Raw genomic sequence first — 20,338 nt, forward strand, 5'->3', positions numbered from 1 at the left:
CGACGACGACGACGACGACGACGACGACGATGACGCGGACAAGGGCGGTAGTCTGTCGAATCGCCGCACCCGAGACCTCATTGACATATCCCGGGGCACTACGCGTCGGTAACAACCGATCAAACAACCCGACGCGAACGTCACCCACGGAGAAGCGAAGCGAAACCTGCGCTCACTCGAACCGAGTCGGGAACACGACAACGGTAAATGAACACAAGGCGAGCTTCGGTCACGGCGATGATGTCTCGGTGGTTCTTCGGTGGTGCTGAACGAGGGAGGGAGAAAGAGTGAGGTTATGGCGTTTTACCATTCGTATCACCACCGCCACCGCCACCCTCTCTCGCGCTTGCCTACACACCCGAGAGAACGGGACGACCGATTAACTAACTGCTACGAATGATAAATTCCGCCCGCGAACCGAAGATCGCACGCGGAAAGAAGACGACGATATCACGGCGACGACGACAATCGGCAGACACTAGCGGGTATCTCACGGCCGCGATGAAGATGAGGTATACCAAGGGGGCATTATTAAGAGGACGTCGTCATCGTCATCGTAGCGAGGGCCGACGCGACACTCGCGACGTTGGACGTACGCGCTGGAGGCCACTCCGTGATACTCGGAACTCTGCTGCTGGTACTGCTGATGCTGATGCTGATGCTGGCACCACCGTCGTCGCATCGGCGCATTGTCACCCCCGTGTGTGCCTTGTTGCGGCGCGCCCGACGATTCCACTCTCGTCTCTCGGCGATCAACGGCAGCACGAGCCACCGGAAAATAATGTTCCGGACGGATGATCGTGGTAGATGATGCTTGCGATGTAGCGATGACAATAACGGGTCGGAGGATTAATGGCACCTCCTTGTCGAATCGCGTAAATCCAATGTCCTCGATGAATACAACGGAAATTTATCCTTCGCCCTCGTTGATGCCTTCTACCTTTGTTCCGTTCCCCTTGATAGTTTGCGCAAAGATATCTCTTTTATCTTTATTCTCTTTTCTCTCTCGATTTCTCTTTATTTCTTCTCAACGCACCTATAATACCATTACGCACACGTGCGGTAGTCTGACACGCGCGAGCTGTTTCTCCTCGTCCCCGCGATCGGCGACGGGATTACCGATCTGTATCTGTGTACGATAATTGGTATATTCGTTATCCCTCTTGTTGCGCGCGAACCTCTCGCAGTATCAATATCTCGCGCTACCCTTTGACGTCAATGATTTATTATCGTACTTGGTATGTAAAAGGCGCTCGACGATCGTCGGGGACGATCGCGGGAATATCGAATGCGTCGATCGCGGGCGGGTAAGCGGGAAGGGGGAATGAGGGTGAAAGGAGGGGATATTGTTCGCGCGACACGAACGAAAGCTTCGAGAGGGTTACGGCGAATCCACTCTGTTCGCGCCCCCCCGAACGGGGGAGAATAGACCCGCGTCGGGTTGCACGGCGACACGGAGATCCGACGTATCCGGATGTTACCCGAGGTAATAACAAGCGCTCCTTCTCTCTTTCGCTCTCTATCTACCCCCTATATTCCTATATCTCGGCTCTAAAGGACGGTGACGGCGACGGCGACGGCGACAACGGTGGCGGCGGCGGCGGCGACAACGACGACAATTACGATGCCAACGGTCGTACGTCGAGACGGGCCCGGCGATGGAAGAAGGGACCACAGGGAGCACAGCGAGTGAGCGCACCAAGCTATAAGTAGATCACACATACACAACATGTACAACACACCACTCTTGCTTGCTTTGCGATCGAGCGCGCGCGCGCACGTATCGATACGACGACGTTACGAAGAAGAAGAGGAAAGAAGAAACACCGCGAGAAGCGCGACCCGCGCCGACATCAGGCACTGCGCGCCAGCTCGTTATCGGCTAGCTCCCGTACTACACGGACGTACCCGAGGATCCCTCTTGGAGAGACTCGTCGCAAAACTTCGGGGGAGAGCGCCCTCGTCCCGTCTCTCTCTTTCTCGCGTCTCCCCGTGTCGCGCTGCTGAGCGCGCGCGCGCACCACGCATCGTCCGCCTCCCTTCTCTCGTCACCCTCCCCTGATCATCCTCTTGGTACCTACTCTTTCCGTCCTCTCTCCTGCATTCCGTTTTCTACCCTCGTCTCTTTCTCTCTCTCTCTCTCTCTGGCTTGTTTATCTATTCCTGATATCTCTTTGTCTCTCGTGCACACGTTCATCATCTTCTCTCTTTTCATCCTTGACTCCAACCCCTTTCATCCATCTCCCTTTCTCTTGCCCTATCGCTCTCGCCCCCGCGGGAAGAGATTTGTAGGGCGGGCTCTTTCTCCTCGCGAAAATTGCGCCACCTGCGTTCTCGTCCTTGCGCCCCTTGAGGAGGCGCGATTCCAAAAGAGGGGTACCAACAGGGTACGTTTGACAACGAAGTCTCTCGTCGTAATCATCGTCGCGACATCATCTGGCATTCAAGATTTTACATTTCTCCTTTGCGTATTTTGACAACAACGACAATGAGAACAACGATGAGGACGACGATGACGACGACGACGACGATGGACGTCATTGAGCATGGTCGCCATCTTCGTTCTCGCGCCGCTCCCCATCCAGGGACGGCGGCTTCGAGCGCTTTCACCCCCCTTCTCCATGCGGCTCTTCCCCTTCGCATCCTGCACCCTTCATCATCCCTCCCGTCCACTCGGCGTTACCCTCCTCGCTCACCCCCTTTCGCTCGTCTCTTTCCCGTCTTCCTTCATTCCCTCGCTCTTTCTCTCTTTCTCCGACCTCTATCTCCTTTATACCCCAAGAATCGTACTAACCCCTTTCGCTCCTTTTCCTCTGTTTCCCCCTCCAGCCTACTCTCGGCGCATACGGCGCTACACACACGATCGCCTTCCAAGTTTTCTACTCTCTCCTTCCCCTGACATTCGAATCTAGCCCCCGTGGAGGGTTCTTCGCCAGCCTCTGTCTTCTTCTTTGTAATTACCCCCCTTTCCTTTCATCGTCTTGCTTTTCCTCATCTCTTTCGTTGCCTCCCCCTGTTCGCTGCCAACTCGCCGACCCGCCCTCCCGGCCCCAGTGCCGACGAACGCGGTGCTCGCCGAAAAAAAAGAGAGAAGAGAAACCGGCCCAAGTACGATCCTCGACTCTCTCGTGCGCGCGGCGCAGTATGGATTTGTGCTCGTTCCGAGATTCGTGCGACCGTCCGAACGACCCGAATATATCGGCGGCGGCGGCCACGGCCGCGCGCCGCGCCGCGCCGCGCGTTATATACGCTTCGACTTCGATCGGCGTCGACGAGGTCGAGAGGCCGAGCCGAACCCGAGAGGGTGAGAGGGAGAGAGAAAGAGAAAGAGGGAGAACAAGAGATCGGACCGCGCACAAGCTGGGCTGACTTTGCATTCGTCTCGGCTCGACTTCCGATTATGAGGACCGGTAGGATGCACCACCTTTCTTCGCGGCGCCCTCGAAGGATAGAGACTACCTCTTTGCTCCAGAATGGTGCTTCTTAGATTATAGAATTCTTGCGGAAGTATACGCGATAACGCTTATCAGCGAATATTATCGAAATGGCGAGATGCTTAGCATAATTTTATCGAGTATCGCGACTCGCAGAAAAATTGCGATACTTGTGAGATTGTTCTGAAATTATAGAAAACGATAAAGATCGTTATATAAATATTAAAGATAATTGGTTTTCTTATACATATTTACGCATATATCTCTATTTGAAATCATGCAGTTTTATCGTAATATAAAGTAATCAATTTTGGAAAAAATATTATCGTAATAATATATCAAGATACAAAACATTTTAAAAACAACGAAAATTTCTTGTATTATTATTAATATAGTCAGTGTTTCATTTAGAACTGCAATTTTCGACAATTTAACGACTTTGTTACTCTCTTCAAGCATAAAATGATAATAAGCATCCTACTCATTATATATTTGAGAGAACTTTCTGCAAATATTGATTATTAGTTAGCTCGATCTTTCCTACAATGGAAAAAACTTGCATTTTTTCCATTATAATTTATTTACACAAATAAATTATTTCAGTTTACAGGTGCGTATAGTGAAATAAATGAGAATAAAATATTGAAACTTGAGCTGACTTTCGACTTACATTTACAATGTTTCTTGTATTATTAAAAGAAAATGAAACTAAAACGCATGTATGAAGAATAGTCTTTACGTGCACATCCTTTTGTGAAAACAGCTGCTCCATCCGACTATTTAAGTTTCGCAGACCAGCTGAGAGAAAGAGAGAGACAGAAAAAAGACAGACTAGAGAGAGAGAGAGAGGGAGAGAAAGAGAGAGAGAGAAATAGAGACAGAAACAACGGGAGAAAAAGTGATGTGCTGAAATGTTGCACGAGTCAAGATTTAAATGAAATTTTGTACCCGCTCGTAATATCATATCTTATTGTTTCTAACCCTTATTAATCCTATATTATAATATTAATATTTTATCACATTTCTGATATATCTCCGATTTCTGAGCTAATTAAATTTGATTAGCGATTAATTGATTAGCAGAGAAACTTTCACATCGTCAACTGAGTTTAAAAAATCTTATGTGAATATCTATAATGATTTTTATCTTTTACATTTTTCTATAAAATTTTTTTATAAAATCGTACATTTTGTAACTCAGAAAGAATAATCTTAAACAATTGTTACAACTGTTAATTATTAGATTAAAAAATTTTAGTCATAAGTGTACAAACATATTACAAAATCACCATTTAATAAATAGAATGAGAATTATATAAGGCAATTTTTTCATTCTTGAAGTTCTTTAGGAAAAAAGAGATGGCTCTTTAGCAGATAAAAATAAATAATAAATCAATATCAAACATGCATTTAAGAAAAATTCTTTCTACACGAAAAGCAACTTTCGGAACAGCATTAAATTCTTTCTTTCTGCATTAAATTTATTGAAATATCCGCATCATGTATTTAAATAACATTTTCCCCATTATCCTGTTGTGTTTTTAAAAAATTATCTTATCTCATTATTATCATATTTATTATTTATTATACAAAGTGTTATTATCATATTTATTATTTATTATACAAGTTTTCCCTCGAGCATAAGAAAGTACAAAAGACAACAATATATCAACAAAAGCATAAATTATTCATAACAAGATCACATACACGCGCGAAGAAACCCTTAAATCCCAGTTGGAATTGGTGAACATGTTGCTCATCTCCACGAGTGTATTCTGGTGTTAATATGCTTAAAACTTTGGACTCTCTCGAACCATTTGGCGGAAGGTGCCGCCACCCCTGGGGATTATACCTCTAACAGAGAGAGGAGAGAAGCAACGCGTTTTCCGCCTCGGGACAGCCTGCGCACGCACTGATGTCGGGCCTCCCTTTTTTTCGTGCAATACTTACTGACACGTACGTGTCACATGTACGCACACACATACACGTGCGTGCTGGCGCGCCGCCGCATCTCCCTCGATGGCCACATTGCGTGCGCGACCCGTATTCTCAAGGTGGAAATGGAAGTTGCGCATGACCATAAGTGAAGAGAAATTTTCAGGAATCGATAATACGACCAGCTGTAGCGACGGGTTAGTCACGCAGATAGCCCGTCTCGTCTCGTCTTGTTGCTTGGTCCATCCACGGACGACCCCCGAAACCACCCTCTATCACTCTTCCCTTTCGGAGCGCCTCTTCCTGACATACTCCTCGCGACAGCAATTACGATGCACATATACGTTTCAAGCACGCGTCTTCATCGCCATAGAATAAAGAGATATATCAAATTCATATTTCTTTCAGATGGAAAAACAAAATCTCTCTCTGGAGAGATTCTCAACGTTTTCCGAGATATTGTTTTCCTCATCAATTATTACAATCCACAGGTAACAATAAGAGTATCTGAATTCTGTTTCATGAATTAATAAATCCATATGCGATTTCAATCGCGTGACGCTGTCTGCTTGCGAAAGTCATCAGTAATATCACGAAAAAAAGAAAAAGGACGTGTCGAGAGGACGATGTGATGGAGGAAGAAAGCCGTTGGAGAGTCGCATCAGGGTTGCTGTGATAGCGAAGGTGGAGGACCAGCTTCTCTTTCGGTCGTCGAAGAGACGATGAGGGGACGATAGGGGGACGATATGGGATGAGTAGCTTGGAACGACGTAAAACAGCACAGCCATCTCTTACCGCTCGTGTGTACACGTCTTGAGGCGAGGCACAAGAGGCAAGGACGCGAACAGTATTGTACCGTCACGTGCGACCACTTGCCGTCTGCAAAGTGTTAGCCTCGCTCTCGACGCTCCTCCCTTGACTGCGGTCCTGCCATCCTCCTGTTCTGTTATATCCGACTCGTTTTAAAAACGTCGATTGACTCGCTGTCACTTGCGATCATTTTGATTTTCAAGTTACAAGTCAATCGTGGAATCCGGGAAGTCTTTACAATTTTTAGCATTTCTCTACTTAAAAATTTTCGAACTTGTAAGATTCTATCTTGAAAGATTCTAATTTCCGCTACTCTATCTTTGATTTCCAAAGTGATGGATATTTTTTTTACATAAAATGTAATGATTTATAGATATATCTATAGATAAATCTATAATTTTAAAGAGATTATCTTTATATTATAATTCGTAATTTTTTGGCGTTTTTACAGAGATCGCGCTCGATAAATTTGACATTTTTAATATTCTTTTTACAAATTCTTGCTGTAATATTTATAGGTTGAATATCTTTATTTATTTTTTTAGCTTTGTTCTGCTGTTATCGAGTATATCGTATATCGCTTATCAATAAGGGCAGTAAGTCTTAGGCTGAGGTCGAGGAAGCATAGACTGTTTTTATTATATTTTTATCGTAAATATAAAATATCCGTTTGAGTGAAAAGGATAAAGCTCCTTAAGGGAACTCGCTATTCTTTTCTAATGAAGATAGATTTGCTTCTTTCGATAAAAGGAAAAAAAAAGACATAATTTACTAGATATCGCTATCGTTAGGTTTTTTGCAATGTCTGTGCTTCCTATGTCTCCCAACGAAGACAAATTATATGTAATATAATAAAAAATATAAATACATTTCATTTTTATTAATATATCTGTATCGTTAAACAATAAGATAATAGCAAATTCTTGTGTCCCGATTTGGTAATTATAAAAACAAATAAAAATATTTTTCACGTACTGCTTATTTATATAGTGAAATCTCTCCGATCTATTTACACATCTTTTTACAAATTTTCAACCGCGTTACACCCTATTCACAGATAATTTTAGTTTAAACAATATTGTTTTTACTTTTTCTGAAACTAAATCACGCGCGCGCACGTGTATATGTATGTGTGTGTATGTATTTTTATTGTATAAATAATCAACAGAATTGTTCGACATGAGTCTTCATAACGTTCATGAATAAACTCTCGAGTGAATCTCTATCAAAACATTCTAATAAAGTCATAAATGTTGACAGTGTTGATGTTTTTCTACATTTGATTTAAATGACATACAACTGTTTCACATTATCATAGCAATTTTTGTTTCTATGTTTACGTTGATGACAAATCGGATAGACAGACGGTATTTGATGGTAACGAAATTTACATATAATTATCGACATATTGTATTGTATACAGCCCATTTTATATAAGTACTATATTCTACCTTTTTTATATAAAACAGTGTATAGTTAGTTCACATACAGTTAATTAATTAGCATATATGTTAAATAACAATAAATTTTTCATAAAACTTAATATTAAAGATTCAACTTGATTAACTTGAAGTTAATATCTAAACTCGAAATTTATTTTGTTGTTCACAGTATTCTATGTCCATTGAAAAAAATTCATATATTTTTAATCTTCGATTATTATATATATATATATTAACAGATAATATTTACAGAAAACGTCAAAAACGAAGCTACGTTCATCACTTTATAGTATCACCAGTATGTTCATCTCTTATCATTAACATAATCATTTATTTATAAGTATATAACAAGTCATACTTATGTTTTGGTAATCAAATAAGAAGGAAAATACACAATTTGGAATAAATTTAGAATATAAAAATCAAGTAGGCCATATATATGTATATAGTCACTAAATTATATATAGAATAAACAAAATAATATTATTAAATTGTGAATTAGAGTTCGCACATGCACACAGATACACACATACATACACATGCACACACGCATACAATTCAGCACAGTCTTACCATATTTATTGAAAATGACTTTAAGGATCAAAAGAAATAAAGCAAAATAAGACAACATATATAATATCTTTTCAATATAAATAACAAATTTTTCACTAAGTTTCGCATAAATTCAATCTAAAATATAAAATATTTTCCTCGAAAAAGATTCGCAATTATATATAAAATATCGAGAGTTATTGATCCATGATACGTCATTGCGTATGGTATTCATCGCAAAAGAAATATGATGTAATTCAGATAAATACTAGACACATTAGTGCAAAAAGATATTTGGCATAAAGCAAAGTGGTAATATCATAATTTGAGAGAAGTATAACGGAATATGCCTATATTAAAAAATACTATCTATTTACCTACCTACTTTTGGATTATCCGTCCTCATTATCCTACATTGTTTCTATTATAACTCCGTGCACCATATTGAATCAATTTTTCTCCCAAGAAAAGAAAAAATCCTTTTCACGAATTTCGATTCGTAACATATAATGATAATCATATAGTCAGGCCATTATGTAATGACATCGTTTCTATTTTGTGAATTACTGGCCAACGTCGTCACATTATCCGAAATTTCAACATGACAATCGGAATTTGACGTCGGGAGATCTGCCACGACCCCGCGTCGCGATTGTGCGATTTCAATAGATGCGGGAAATTCTTCAGCGCCCGTGTACAAACTTATTGTATGTGGATTAGTACTGCTATCCGAACGTTCTAACTCTTGTCGTTCACCTATAAATTGAAAAAAAATAATAGATTGTAAACATATTTCATATAGCTGCATACGCGGGATATGTGTACAATCAGCGAGTGATCTCACCATTTATACTATGGCTATCGGATACCAGAAAATCACAAGCTACATTCATTGGTTCACTAGTCGTACTATTACCATTATCGGTAGTAACGAGCGATTGATCGGAATCAGAGTTACTATCGCTAGAATTATTAATATCCTGCCTAGCTTGTGATCTCCTGGCTCTATCAAAAGGATTCTCTCTCTGTTGCACGAACGTTCCTCCTTGTGTACCTAGAATATTTCTCTTCGAGTTATTCGTGATGTAGATGAATTACAAATCTGAATTATTTGATTCTAAAAGAAAAATATCTCTGTGCATACCTTGTTGGACGCGAATGAGAGGCGTTGTGTCATCAGCATCCGAATCACTTTCGTCGGTTACAACCTGTTCGTCAGCGGCAAAAACCTTTCTTTTGCAGACAGGACAAACCCTTCGATTTTTTGTCAACCACGGGTCGATACATTTTGAATGATAAGCTAAAAATTGCAAACAAGGAAATAATATAATAATTTATTATTTTAATATATTTCAGATTATATTAAGAAATATTTTGATTGAAGAAATAAAATACTTTTGTTTCAATGTTATATAATTAAGTTATGTAATTAAATTACTTTGTTAATGAGAAATATTTACCATGTGCACATGGTAAAACTCGTAACTTCTCTCCTTCCACATAATCGTCCAAACAAATAGCACATGTCTCATATGGATCACCCTTTGTATATTTATGTATAGGAATCTTTTTTAAACTAGAATTAGGTAATCTATGCCTCCGTTGTCGCCTTCTATCTTTTATACATCTAACGATCTGTGCAATATAAATAATCATACATGGTATAGGTAATCGGTATTGAAGCAAAATAACATATGCAAAATTTGAATGTATCACATCTGCAACTTACCATAAAAATAACAATGATTAGGAAACATATTCCAACAACGATAGCAAAGGGCAAGAGTAAATGTGTATTGATATTGAATGGCAGATCATCGTTAATCAATAGAAAATATGATTGGTCATATAAATAATTTTCTTTTATAACTAATCCTGTAACATCACCAACAAATACAGCTGGTATAGAAATTCCTGTATTATCCTTTGCTGACATTGGTTCTGTGTGTGGAATCAATTTTAATAGATAACATTTTATATAAATAGATAACATTTTTATAATTATATAATATCCATCTAATTTACCTAATTCATTGCTGTTTACATTATGTACAATAACAGCATTGTATTTAGCTTTTTGCGCATTTCGAACTTTCACTTCAAAACTACAGTTATAACGTCGTATTAAAACTATCCAATTACCATGGTAATCAGTGTTATTAGGCGGACCTTGTATCTCTTGACATGCATTGGCAGGATTGGCATAAACTGCCATACCCTAATAAAATTATAAAAATATATATATATATATATATATATATATATGTGTGTGTAATAAAATTTATATTATAAAAAAATTAAAGAAATATACCTTAATTCCTTCTGATGGTATTATACCTCCAAATTTGGCAGGCATATCGCGAAACTCTTCTTCAATTTGATGTCTTGCCATTGCAGAAAATACTAAAATGTCTGCACTGCTGTATGTAGCATACAGAATCAGAAACATAAGCCATAATAGGACTTGATGATTTAAACAACACTGTCGCATCTTGAACCAGTTTAAGCATCCAGCTTTTCATCAATTTTAGTATTTTATTAAAACTTTTCTTGAACAATTCATTATATAATTGTCAAATCTACTATGGGAAATGCATCCAAAGTAGATAAAAGCATATTGCAAAAAGTATAGTTGGGATCTATTCTAGAAAGACAAATATGTTCCATCTTATTTCTCAAATATTTTGTTGCGCAATTTCGGATTAGATTCTTAATTTGCAATTATCACATGAAAATAAATCCTTATGTACTAAATTCAAGCTTCGAGTTACTCATACACAATAGATAGTGACACATATTACTCATGATTTGTGATATGTACATATAGTCAAAACAAACAAACAAGTTTTGAACAATTTAGCTTCATGTACATAACTTCACGTATTTTCCAACAACCTTAAGATCTCGAGATAAAGCATTATTAGCGCGATTCTCGAATGACAGTTGTAAAAATTGATCTTCACCCAGCGAAGAAAAACACTTCAATTATCCGAGTTAACGAAACGACGTAGTAATACGTAGTAACACCTGTTGTTGCTATTTCCTTTGTGAAACGGCCCCCATGAATGATCTCGGGATATTGACACGAGCCCCCTCGGATAAGAGAACGTCGCGATAACATTCGCTATGTAGTTTATTACATCAATTAACGCGATGAGCAACGTGACGCGACGCGTGTGTATGTGTTTGTGCAGCGGGTCAACACACAACCGATTAACCGTGCGTTATATCACGACCACGCACTGCTGTTATCAAACGACGCATTACGTGGAGTCGCGTACAATTTTGGGAGCGACTCATTAATCCGTCATTAATAAGGATACGGGCGATACGTACTTGAAAATTATCCACGGCTCTCATTCAGACGCGACTATTAGTCATGGTCGTGTCGCGTATGTTCCTCGATTGGCCATTAACAGTAAGATGATACCTCCGACAATTATCTTTTCGTCTCTCTTTGTTTCTTTCTCGACTCGGAAATATCCCTCTTTCCTGAGAGAGTGTTTTTACACTCGATAAATGCGACCACTTGACAAGGGAGATGAGACGCGCACATTCACGACGAAAATGTCACGACCGGACGTTCGGTTTTTAGGTTAGGTATATTCTCTTCCCAACTAATGTTGTCGAACACGAACGGCGGCGATACAACGACTAGCGGACGTTAATCGGAATAGTTTGTTTTTTGTTTGCCAGGAATGTCAGCTGAAGATCGTAATCACCTGGCGGATAAAACAAACTGTCAATCGCCTGACTGTCACGATTAATGATACGTGCGTAAAAATGCCTAGAACTGCGTAGGATGCGACCAATCGCATGCGTGCGTAGGCGAGGCGTGTTTGAACTGTTTTGCAGCGCTTTGAATTATGACTAAGATTCCGGATATCATCGACGGAATTTATTAGACAATCCAACAAAGTTACGTGACTATCAAATGGATAGTCACGGTAGCTTTGGGAATAATTGTTGACTAACAGTCGCAATACACATCACTTGTATTGTAATAAATATAGATGATAAATATAGATAATATAGATAAATTAAATAAATATATAAATATAGATATAAATAAATATACGACTCAATTTTTTTGTAGTCATAAGAGAAAAATGTGTGTGGATTTATAATGTACAATATATACTTATAATAATTATAATAATAATGTGTCAAATATTATTTGTCAAAGGAACAATGTAGACTAAAAAGTATCATGTGATATTTCCAGATATTATGATAAAAAAATATATAATAGTTTCTGACATGTGAAATGACCTATTTTTTATATTGCTTTTATTAAATCAGACAAAATTACTCTAACGACAATTCAAAAAGAGAATATATGTTCAATAACGAGAATATGCGAAGAATAATTGTAAAATGATGACATGCACATACCTGGCAATGTACATACCTGACTGTGCATTACTTTCGTTGTATTTCTACAAGAAAATGAAGGCCAGAAGAAGTATCCGGACATAGGATTCTGGATCACTCACAAAAGCGGATCGGCGACACTGAAAAATCGATATACAATAATTGTACACGATACGTATTTAATACACGTTACAACAAAATCGCGCCGACTTTACAAAACACAGTCGCGATAATTTCTACGAGAGAACCCGAGAAACGCGGAGCAATTCGGACGCGGCGCAATTGACTGCGATTTGAAATTGTCGGCCATTTTGATATTGCGACTTTCAAAATATCGAAGTAGCGTAATTCTTTGACGTACTTCGCTGAAACCATTTTTTCACCTACGTATTATTTCATTATTTCTCTTATCCTTTGTTGAAAATTTACGTAATCGAAGAGTAAAATAGAAAAATAATTATTCTCAATCTCTTATCTTAATTGTAGAAAGATAACATATATATAATATGTATGATCACTAATATATATATGAATAATATAAATAATATTGATAATGTTATAAATAATATGATTTATAATTAATATGAATATGAGTTTAAGCTTTGAAATATTCATAAATTTACCTCAATTATCTCAAGCCATCGATGTATTATTTTATCTTTATGTGTGCATATCTAAAAATACACACCTGAACACTACACTTTTGTTGCATCTGAATGAGAAAATGACGGCGCAGGTTACGAGGAAATTCACTTTTAACTAGCACTAATTTTATTTTTAACTAATAACAATCGCGAAAAATACAAAATAACTCGGACGCGATGTTACGATTTGCTGAAATGCGTTCGCGAACTGAAGATGCTTGAAACTGTCGACCATTTCGATATTTCGAGAATCGCAATATCGAAAGTGGTTTGACATATAATTATATATATTATATATATAACATTATGTATTATTTTTATATAAACGCGAATAATAAAAAAATATAAATACTATTTTTATAACTATAAATAATTTACTCTTATATATTTATGTTATATTAATGTAAAAATATTGACTAATATTAAAGTAAGGCTAGAGACAATTTTTTAATCAACATATTTATTTGTATGCATAGAAATTCATAAATTCACGGAATTTCAGCAGAAGATAATAAACAATTACTAAAGTCTAGTTAAACCCGATAATATATCGCACGATATAATTTCCTTTGTGATATGATAGAAAAGTGCAATGATAAAATTCACAGATTAGTACATTAGCAAAGTTTCAAAGTTTCACTTCTGGATGCCGAGTGTTTCAGTTTTTTTTTCAATTTTAAAATGTATATTAATTATTTTATCAACTAATAATATTAATGCAGACGAAAAGAAATACACATACACATTAGTTTCAGGCTTCCGAAAATGTAAAACTGCCATTAAGAAAGTGTACTTAAATCAATAATAATGTGTTTCATTTGCACGCAACTACATTCCAAAATATAATGTGCAAATTAAACACACACATAAAACATAGTTCTTCATACTCACTAGAATATGTACGAGATTACATATCAGCAGTGCTAAGTATCACACTATTTTGTACTGTCTCACTTATAAAAAATACATGTGACAAACAGATACAGCAAGAGCGAAGTATCTACTTAACACATGCGCAAAAATTCACCATACAATCGTTGTTATTACTACTATAAGTTACTCTCGTATATGATTCGTCGATCTTAGGAACGATATTATATACAAAATATAGATACATAGTGAATGCTATTGAATAAAAGATATCGTCCAACCCTAATTTACACATTTCGTCGTATTGCACCACGAAATATAATTCGCAAAAAAGAACGAGTCTCCAAAACTTGAACTAAAATAATTAGTTCGATTAATAACCTAATATATATTTAAAATGTATTTTCTGACATATTTGTTTCGAAAAGATTGTAAACGCAAAATAAGCGTATTTCTTTAAAATTAAAATAAAATTTACTTTAATATTTATTCTAAATTGTAAAAGATCACGATATGAAAATACGAATAACTAGACTAAAGTGCGTTCTGCTAAAATTTAACTTCATTTCAGATTTACTTCCGTAAAATTGATCAATAAAGATGATAAGAATTCTACTAATTCAAGGCACCGATCTGTAACAACACTCAATATCTGTCAATTTGAAAGTGTACCTAATAGAAAGAATCTAATTTCATTAGTAGCAATTATTTACAATTATCATGATTTTATCTCTAGTGACCATAATAATCCAAATATTAGATTTGTCCACGTGAAAATCTATCATCGAGTAACTGTGCTTTCATCAGAATAGTTTTCTTTTGTGTTTGGTCAAGTCGATTAACTTGCAAATCAATATCTCTATCAAATGGCCTTCTCATTGATATCCCACTTTGTTTTGCCTCTTTTTCTTCTTTCTGAAAAATAATATGCATATCTCTAATAGTATTATTGTAATAAATTTAGGAAAATAGGTGTATAAAAAATATTGATTTAATAATTAAGTATATAATATAATAATATTATTTCTTAATATAAAAGCATAATTTTTGAAAAATATGACAAAACAAATTACCTTCTTTTTCTTCGCAATTTTGCTTTGATGCACTTCTAATAGCGATTTCTCAGACTTCCTTTTTTCGTTTATGTCTTTTCTATGAAATTCTTTCACATGTTCCGTATCTGGTTCTCCAAGTCTTTTTATCTTCTAAAAGAATACAATGAATATCAGTATACACATAAGATGTATAAAGAAAATAGAATTCCTAATATAAATAAAATGCAAACATTTTTCAGTTTAGAAAATAAATAAATAACAGCATATTATTTTATATTTACCGAGTCTTTCTGTTTCTGCGCTTTTTGTGCAGGAGTATCAGTCCAACATGATCTATCTGACATATCTGGCCCATCTCGAAGTCTGAATTTACGCGGGCCCAATCCAAGATTAGCAGCTTGTGCCGGTGGTAACTCGGTCATCCATTCCTCGCGTTTATTTCCAAGATCAGTCTGAAATATGAATATATGCTTTTTTTCTCCGATAAAACTATTAATCGTTAATATTTAATTTGTTTTACCTCTGCCAAATATCCTTCATGCTTAATCCTTTGTGCTCTCAAATCTAACTGTTCATGCACGCGGCTATTTCTTAGAGCTGGATGATCAATAGGCAAAGGACCTATCGCATAATCATCATCGGATAACTCGATCGAAGTTTCTTTATGCGATTTCACAGTGTCGGGTAGTACAGGTCCAATAATTTTATCTCGCGAGTCATTTTCACTTTCTTGTCGTTGTAACAAATGTGGTGGCAGTGCTGGTCCAAAAACAGTATCCGCTTCCATTGCAATCATAACAGTATCTTCTGCGTCTTCTTGCTTTCCGTTTTGATAATCATTATTTAATTGAGGTGGCAAACAGGGTCCAATAAAACTCGCAGTCTTGCCGTTGTTGTCGATTTTATTTTCATTAAGACTATTCGATGATGTCTTTTCAAGTTTGTCACCGACAGTAATGCCGATGTTAGATGAGGATTTTGGTGGCAAAAGTGGACCATATACAGATTCGGTTTCTTCCCTATTTCTTCCCAACAATTGCGTTTCATCTAAAGAATCGAGACATTGCGAATACTTTTCTTCTAAATTCGAGCATTCGCTGTCAGGATTAATCATCATTTTCGTTTCTTTATAATGTTCAGAAGTCTTTTTTCTCACGGAATCTATAAGAGTTTCTCTCGTTACCAAGAACGTCGCGGATGATGTGGAATCTGAAACGGCACTAGGATTATTATTAGTGGAACTAGATGCCAGATCGTAATTCCTTCTTTTTACCTTTAATTGTTCCCGCCGTTTCTCTTCACTCGCTTCATCACTGTTGTTTTCTCGTTTCGTATTCGCGAAATTTTCGGATTGATCTTCGAAATCGTGTCTTTTCAATTTAGTTTTACGTGAACACGGAGATGACATTCGACTTGCTGAATCTCGACTATCGGATATATTCTCACCAGTCTCTGATAGAATGTCGAACTGAGACAGATCCAAATCCTTGCAGTCTTGAATCTCTATTGACGAATCCTCTTTAGTGTTTTCGCTTGAACGAGCCTCGTTGTAACTACATTCCCCTTCGATATTTTTAGAATAGTCTCTCGAATCTTGCGATCTGTTTTCTCTTACCGATGTCTTCTTACAAGTATCGTGTCTTCCTTGATCCTCTCGGGACCGATAGTCGCCGTTCGAGGACCTGATTAATCTACTCGAATGATGAGATTTATCTCGACTCCTATCGCGAGAATGATGCTTGTGCCTTTCGTGATATCGACTTTTGTACTTTTCACTAAACGCTCGTTCGTTATGATGGTTTCGCTCATACGAATGTTCTCGCGTTCGTTGCATTTGATGGATACTTCGATCTCTATCCGATTGGCGTTTCGAGTCCCGCGAAATTTTCTCTCTCACGTCACCTTCGTTGGAATTCCTGTAGCCTCTGCCGTTTGTGGCGGATGCGTCTCTACCCTCTCTATAGTCTTTGTGCGAATTTCTGCCATCTTCCTGCCTTGAACTCTTCGACTCATACTTCGAATGCTTTTCAGAGTATCTGAGATCCTTGTCGTCTGTATTCCTATTGCTTTCGTGTTTCAATCGTTCTTTCAATCTATCTGTTCGATAGTGTCTGCTTTCACAATGGGACGATTTATGCTTGGACTTCTTCTTAGGAGTCTTTGTTCTATCTGCCGTCTCTATGGGTGCGACTGAATCTTTGCGCGTAGCCTCGAAACGAAACCGCCGTCCATCATCGCTGTCCTGACTCTCGGAATCAGAATTCATCGTTGTCATAATCTAGTTATATGCTGAAAGCATGACAAACTATTATAAATTGAACTTTTAACACTATATATATATGATCAATAGGCATAGAATAGTAAAACATATTTATATATATGATCAATAGGCATAGAATAGTAAAACATTTTTTTTCAAGAAATTTTTGTTATAGAAAAATGAAACATTATTTACTTAAATATTATCTTAAATATATCTTAAATATTATCTAATATCTAAAAATATCAAGATAAGAATATTTTATATATGTATATATATTTTATAATATTTTATATGTGTGTGTGTGTGTGTGTGTGTGTGTATACATATACACACACACACACGCGTTATAATATTTTATATATGTGTATATGTGTACACACACACACACACACAATATTATAAAATATATATACATATATAAAATATTCTTATCTTGATATTTTTAGATATTAGATAATATTTAAGATATATTTAAGATAATATTTAAGTAAATAATGTTTCATTTTTCTATAACAAAAATTTCTTGAAAAAAAATGTTTTACTATTCTATGAGCATATACCACAAATTAAAGGCATTTAATATCATTCTCATTATATAGAAAAAAATATTACACTGTTGATATGTAACTATCCACTTTATTTGTGATACAAGCTTCGTTAAGAATTTACAAATATATATCATAAATATATTATAAATAAATATTATATATATATTTATAATATTATAATATTATAATATTATATATTTATATATTTATAATATATATTATATTTATAAATATATGTATAGTATAAATGAATTATCTCTTTCTGAGAAAATATTACTCTGAGAAAATACAGTAATTATTTGACGCGTTTTTCAACATCCTTTTTTGCTTCTGTTTTCTTTACAACAGTTTGAACAACTTTGTTAATTTTGCTTGAATCAGAGAGAGAAGGCTTGGGCAAAATATTCTTGGAGGAATTCGATTGTAACATCTTAATTATTTTGGCGCCACTATATTTAACAGATTTTACAAATCCCGCTGTTATAATTCCTTTTAGGCTTTGCGTCACACTAGATCTCCAAACAATTTCTTTCAAACATTGCTCCAATATGTCGCAGCATTCTGGATCATGGGCTATAGCGCGCAAACAATCTTCTGTGTCTTTTGATCTTGGACCCTGAGTCCATGCTCTGACTAATTTAACTTGTGGTATTCTGGGCAAATGATTCAAATGATGGATTCTAGTCGCTGGACTGGTATCTTGATGACACGCAACAATCATGCGATCTGAATTCTTTGGAATATATATATAATTGTCAAAGTGTTTCAAAATTGGTTCATACAATTGTTTAAAATTATGCAATTGTGGTAGCACAATATTACTGATCTTATTTTTATTTTCGCCAAAGATCATTCGAAAATCGCCATGATAAGATAGACTAGTAATCTTTTTGAAAAAATCAATCTCTGTAAAATGTTCAGGTAATAACAGCAAAGCTGCATGTATAGCCGAATGCAAATTCTCCACCAGAGCAGTGCGCAATTGAGAATTTTCGTCTGGTTCTACAATTACTTTAACCGGTTTATGTAATCTCCCAGCTAAATACAAATCATTCCAATCTAATAAATCTTCCATCAATGAAACCTCGGAAATTACTCCATATTTAATGAGCTGACCTTGATTTGTTTTGACCAATGTGTTATAAAATATTTTAGCACCCAATTCTTGCACATTTGTGATTGTTTTGGGACCAAAGAATCTCAATGGTTGAGCATAATGGTTAGGATTATTTGCCAAATTCTCTGCATGCCATTTGTTGGCGTTACGTACAACAAATATGAGATCCAGCATGTTATTGCCATCATTATTAACCTGTTTGAACGCACCTGATCCATAAGCGAAGCAAAATTTCATATTTCTAGGAAACTCTCTAATTATGTGTTTCAATTGCAACATCTCAGTGACTTTTTCTAACATTTTGAGAGAATTATTCAAACCTTTGGCTTTTGAATAAATGTTCCAGCTTATATATAGCAGAATTTGCTTTGCTAAAAGAAGAAGAATACAGTTGAAGTTACAATTCGCACCATGGAGCTCGACGTTTCACGTCGTGGTAGTCGGTGAAGTCCGAGGAATGCGAGACGAATGTTGATCGACAACTTTCGAGCTTTCACATGCGTCTCTCGTAAGCGGAGTCCACGTGTTCGAGAGATCACGGATCTTTACGGATTAACCATGTCATCTCCCGAGGCAATCGCCCATTTAACCTAAAAACGCAGTTTCATAAAATTCGTGTTACTTACTCGGAAAAATATAGGATAGTCTTTTTGCGTATCGAATAAAATATCGAGGCCAACTACGGAGCCTTTGACTTTTAATTCTGAACCAGAGCGAACAAACATGTACACGCGCACAAATACACAGCGGGATCAGCTCGCACTCGCTTACGATAGTTGTATACGTGCCTCGATTTACATGGCATACATATAGAAATATGTATGAGAGAATGAGAGCGCGATTGGACTTTTGCGCGATGATTTTCCTGCTGACTCGGCTTCCTGTATAATCGTTATCACTTCCACGATCGAACGCGACAGGGGTTTATTTACTGCCATGCGTAATCACACGCGTGAATCGATGAGAGACGCGTCAAAATTATCCGACATATCAAAATTACCTCTTATAATCGCGATACGTTGATAGAGTTCCGTTTATAAATCTTCTCTCAAAGTCGACTCGAGATAGTCGAGATAACTCCCTGGGAAACAAAACGTGGGACGCTACGCATGTGACGTTGTGTAGCGTCATGCGTGTCCTAGTTCGTCTCTCGGTCCATCTAAAGTTAGGAACTTTTTGGCGTGTGTACTCTCAATTTCCGTCTTGGAAGCATTTCAATTACGATCAGGGATCGGACTGCATTTTCGAGAAAAGTCGTCCAAGTTATCAGGACAATGTATTATTTCGGCGAGAA

General features: G+C 37.0%; 3 protein-coding genes and 1 long non-coding RNA gene across 9 annotated transcripts; 1 reads left to right on the plus strand and 3 right to left on the minus strand.

Moving 5' to 3' along the window:
- The first annotated feature begins 1,358 nt into the window (after window positions 1-1,358).
- LOC145973465 (uncharacterized) lies at window positions 1,359-4,698 on the plus strand. Its single transcript, XR_014439480.1, has 2 exons — window positions 1,359-1,486; window positions 1,558-4,698. It is a non-coding gene; the product is annotated as an uncharacterized LOC145973465 (long non-coding RNA).
- Window positions 4,699-7,038: 2,340 nt separating this feature from the next.
- Window positions 7,039-13,383, minus strand: LOC145973463 (E3 ubiquitin-protein ligase RNF13). 4 transcript variants are annotated; one of them, XM_083102872.1, is made up of 10 exons: window positions 13,236-13,383; window positions 12,569-12,687; window positions 11,510-11,895; window positions 10,485-10,817; window positions 10,199-10,391; window positions 9,903-10,114; window positions 9,634-9,808; window positions 9,318-9,473; window positions 9,018-9,227; window positions 7,039-8,929 (listed from the first exon to the last, which is right to left on the minus strand). In XM_083102872.1, the coding sequence occupies exons 4-10, from the start codon at window positions 10,662-10,664 to the stop codon at window positions 8,706-8,708; spliced, it is 1,350 nt and encodes a 449-aa protein (XP_082958998.1). In that variant the 5' UTR covers window positions 10,665-10,817; window positions 11,510-11,895; window positions 12,569-12,687; window positions 13,236-13,383; the 3' UTR covers window positions 7,039-8,705. The 4 variants fall into 4 exon arrangements, with proteins under 4 accessions (XP_082958998.1, XP_082958999.1, XP_082958997.1 ...); XM_083102873.1 differs by having other exon boundaries at window positions 13,171-13,377; XM_083102871.1 differs by lacking the exon at window positions 13,236-13,383 and having other exon boundaries at window positions 12,585-12,860.
- Window positions 13,384-13,634: 251 nt separating this feature from the next.
- LOC145973092 (uncharacterized) lies at window positions 13,635-20,338 on the minus strand. Of its 3 annotated transcripts, none has more exons than XM_083102277.1 (6): window positions 20,045-20,338; window positions 19,455-19,634; window positions 15,637-17,405; window positions 15,398-15,568; window positions 15,135-15,266; window positions 13,635-14,976 (listed from the first exon to the last, which is right to left on the minus strand). In XM_083102277.1, the coding sequence occupies exons 3-6, from the start codon at window positions 17,389-17,391 to the stop codon at window positions 14,818-14,820; spliced, it is 2,217 nt and encodes a 738-aa protein (XP_082958403.1). In that variant the 5' UTR covers window positions 17,392-17,405; window positions 19,455-19,634; window positions 20,045-20,338; the 3' UTR covers window positions 13,635-14,817. The 3 variants fall into 3 exon arrangements, with proteins under 3 accessions (XP_082958403.1, XP_082958404.1, XP_082958405.1); XM_083102278.1 differs by lacking the exon at window positions 20,045-20,338 and adding an exon at window positions 19,833-20,038; XM_083102279.1 differs by lacking the exons at window positions 19,455-19,634; window positions 20,045-20,338 and adding an exon at window positions 19,671-19,825.
- LOC145973189 (phosphatidate cytidylyltransferase, mitochondrial) lies at window positions 18,223-19,344 on the minus strand. Its single transcript, XM_083102425.1, has one exon. It carries the CDS (start codon window positions 19,342-19,344, stop codon window positions 18,223-18,225), a length of 1,122 nt encoding a protein of 373 aa, XP_082958551.1.

This window comes from Camponotus vicinus, unplaced genomic scaffold, assembly GCF_025532165.1.
Source record: "Camponotus vicinus isolate PSW18456_S1 unplaced genomic scaffold, iyCamVici1.0 SCAF_6, whole genome shotgun sequence".
In the NCBI taxonomy this organism is placed as follows: Eukaryota; Metazoa; Arthropoda; class Insecta; order Hymenoptera; family Formicidae; genus Camponotus; species Camponotus vicinus.

Excerpts from the sequence above, each read along its gene's own strand:
- LOC145973463 (XM_083102872.1), bottom strand. The coding sequence starts at position 10,664 with ATGCGACAGTGTTGTTTAAATCATCAAGTCCTATTATGGCTTATGTTT. Across the intron at positions 10,392-10,484 it reads TACCATCAGAAGGAATTAAG|GGTATGGCAGTTTATGCCAA; the intron begins GTATATTTCTTT and ends TAATTTTATTAG. Across the intron at positions 9,809-9,902 it reads TAATCATTGTTATTTTTATG|ATCGTTAGATGTATAAAAGA; the intron begins GTAAGTTGCAGA and ends TATATTGCACAG.
- LOC145973092 (XM_083102277.1), bottom strand. The coding sequence starts at position 17,391 with ATGACAACGATGAATTCTGATTCCGAGAGTCAGGACAGCGATGATGGA. Across the intron at positions 15,569-15,636 it reads ATGAAGGATATTTGGCAGAG|ACTGATCTTGGAAATAAACG; the intron begins GTAAAACAAATT and ends TTCATATTTCAG. Across the intron at positions 14,977-15,134 it reads AAATTGCGAAGAAAAAGAAG|AAAGAAGAAAAAGAGGCAAA; the intron begins GTAATTTGTTTT and ends ATTATTTTTCAG.
- LOC145973189 (XM_083102425.1), bottom strand. The coding sequence starts at position 19,344 with ATGTTAGAAAAAGTCACTGAGATGTTGCAATTGAAACACATAATTAGA.